The sequence below is a fragment of the Alosa sapidissima genome, chromosome 5 (assembly GCF_018492685.1).
Source record: "Alosa sapidissima isolate fAloSap1 chromosome 5, fAloSap1.pri, whole genome shotgun sequence".
NCBI lineage: Eukaryota > Metazoa > Chordata > Actinopteri > Clupeiformes > Clupeidae > Alosa > Alosa sapidissima.
Genome location: NC_055961.1, coordinates 33,322,029 through 33,324,528, shown reverse-complemented (window position 1 = coordinate 33,324,528; position 2,500 = coordinate 33,322,029). Strand labels below are relative to the sequence as shown.

General features: G+C 44.1%; 1 protein-coding gene across 7 annotated transcripts in view; it reads right to left on the bottom strand.

Annotated features, from left to right (window-relative positions):
• Positions 1-2,500, bottom strand: part of LOC121710124 (disks large homolog 4) — an 82,502-nt gene that overhangs the window by 8,743 nt on the left and 71,259 nt on the right. For all 7 annotated transcript variants that reach the window (XM_042094079.1, XM_042094078.1, XM_042094075.1 and 4 more), the window contains 2 exons: positions 828-930; positions 453-567 (listed from right to left, as the gene is read on the bottom strand). In XM_042094079.1, the coding sequence (XP_041950013.1) occupies positions 453-567; positions 828-930 (218 nt within the window). The remainder of the gene's footprint in view (positions 1-452; positions 568-827; positions 931-2,500) is intronic.

Genomic DNA, 2,500 nt, shown 5'->3' with positions numbered 1-2,500 from the left:
CAGTCACTCCTGCACTCCCCTTCATCTAATGTTGCCCTAAACTCCCACTCTGTCCCCCAACTCTTATATCTACTTATATACTCTCCACATATGGATATGTCATTCTGTACTCCTGCAGCAGGGGTTTTACACATGTGTGGTTTGTTCATATACACCATGCCATGTTTGGCACATGTTGTGACGAAATCACACCAGGTGCTAAATGTGTTAGTGCATCTGTTCCAGAATGTGCAGTTTCTGATAGAGGGTGTTTGAAACATATTGACGAGCGAAAATCCGGTTTCTCCAAAAGTTCTGAAGGCTACCAAACACCATTAGCCATCTGCTTAAAGCTTTTGAAAGGTGCCTGGGGTGTGTAAGACTCTGAAGATAACAGGCGCGATGCTCTTCTGTGCTCGTATTCCACTGTGGGGCTCTTATCTTATCCTGGCTGAGCTGGCTCGAGTGTGTACCTGATGTAGAAGCCTCTCTTGGGGTTGCTCCTCAGGGTGGTGGTGCCCGAGCCCATGCTGCTGTTCATCAGCTGCTCCCGCAGGTCATGGATCTTCGCCTCAAACCGGCTGTATTCTGGACACGCACAGAAAAACATCACACATACAGATGGACGCATGCAGAGAGAGAGAGAGAGAGTGAAAGAGAAAGAGAGAGAGAGAGAGAGAGAGAGAGAGAAAGAGAGTTCAGTATTTTTTGCATGGCAACCAAAATGTTATTTTTTCATTTTCACTGTTGTTTTATCTAATGTTTTTCTTAGCTGCTTCTGACAAATGTGTCTGCTACACCGTCCCAATAACACTAACATATGCTAGCGTCCATGCTATGTGTGTCACCTTCGGGTCTGTACTGGGCGATGATGGTAACAGTCTGTCCGGCGTTCTTCAGCGCTGCGGCCGCCTGCTCGTGAGTGGCGCTCCTCAGGTCCACCCCGTTCACCTGCAGCAGGAACCAGAACCACACCGTTAGCATGCCGCCGCCGCTGGGAGCTCATCAGAACAGTGCTGACTGAGACAGCACACACTCAGCACAAAACCAGCCCCCAGCTCCCAGCCCTCACTAACACTACTGCCACGGCAACCAAACCATTAAAACAATCTGTTTTGCACAGAAAGAAAGTTTCAAATCATCTCAAGGTGACTGCAGGCTACTGCAGTTTACTTAACATGCAGACAATATATGATACGGTCCTACAGATAGCATCTCTGTAAAGATATTTATGATGATATAATAAAAACATACATTGTGTGCGCACACATTACCCAAACATCACTATGATTACTACTAAAAGGTCTCCATATGTCCATAAGGATGTTTTTGTTTTCTGCAGATCACATATTCATGGCCATTAACATTCCATATGTTCATGTACAGTGTGTGTATAAGAGTGTGTGTGATGCGCAGGCTGTAGCAGGGCATGTACAGTGTGTGTATAAGAGTGTGTGTGGTGCGCAGGCTGTAGCAGGGCATGTACAGTGTGTGTATAATTCATGCAGGCCGGTGCTGAGGAGAGCATTTCTGTGTTTCCTGATGTTGCGAGCCTGAGGGGATCTCAGAGTACTGTAGTGTGGCCAGTGAAAAGAATGTCCGTTAGTTTAAGAGTGTGTACAACGGGAAAGGAAGAGTTTCTTGGGGTGTGTGTGTGTGTGTGAGTGAGCAGTCTGTCTTTCTGTCACTGGGTTTCTATCAAACTTTTTAAACACACATTTCAAACAGAAAATATTCAGTGGAACTGCTTGAAATTTCCACAAAAAAATACATGAAAGTCAAATAGGAAATTAATTCGCCTGAGGACGGTTGATAAACTCCTGATTCTCATAGGTTTTATGTGAAGTCACAAATCACATTTGTTAAGATTTCATTACATGTTTCCGCCCTGACAACCTGAAGTTTTAAGCCCACAGCTGTTCTCCACTCCTACTTTGATTAGGAGAGTGTCCGCTCTTAATTTGCATATCATAGCGGATTGAAACCTTCACAGACACTCATGTCTCTTTTAGCCACATTTTCATCAATGTGATAAAGCTATGCAAATGAGGTGGATGCAAAGCCAGCTTCTTCTTAAGAGGGAAGATGAGTAAAACTCTATCTGTCTATCAGTCTCTGTGTATTTATCTGTCTCTCAATCTGCCCCACTAGCTCGGCCTCCATCCACCTTTTTCATGCCTATTTTGCCCAGTCGAATAAGAAATCCTCACTGGAAATACTTGCATGCAATAGAATGGTGTGGATTAACTCTCCATTCGCCTAGGTATAACACAATTAAAGTTCAGAGAGAGTTTATTCACATTTGTTGTATTTCTAGCTCCATGTTTCCATTAACGTTGCCCTGACGACCTTACATTTTGATCCCATAGGTGTTCAGAGCTCTTCCCTAGATAAAAAAAAGCCCATTTTTAATTCCCACCACACAGTGAATGGAAACGCACACACGTCTTTAGCAGACTTTTCATCAATACACGTACAATATGCAAATGAGTTAAATGGAGACCCAGTCGCGTACATGTTT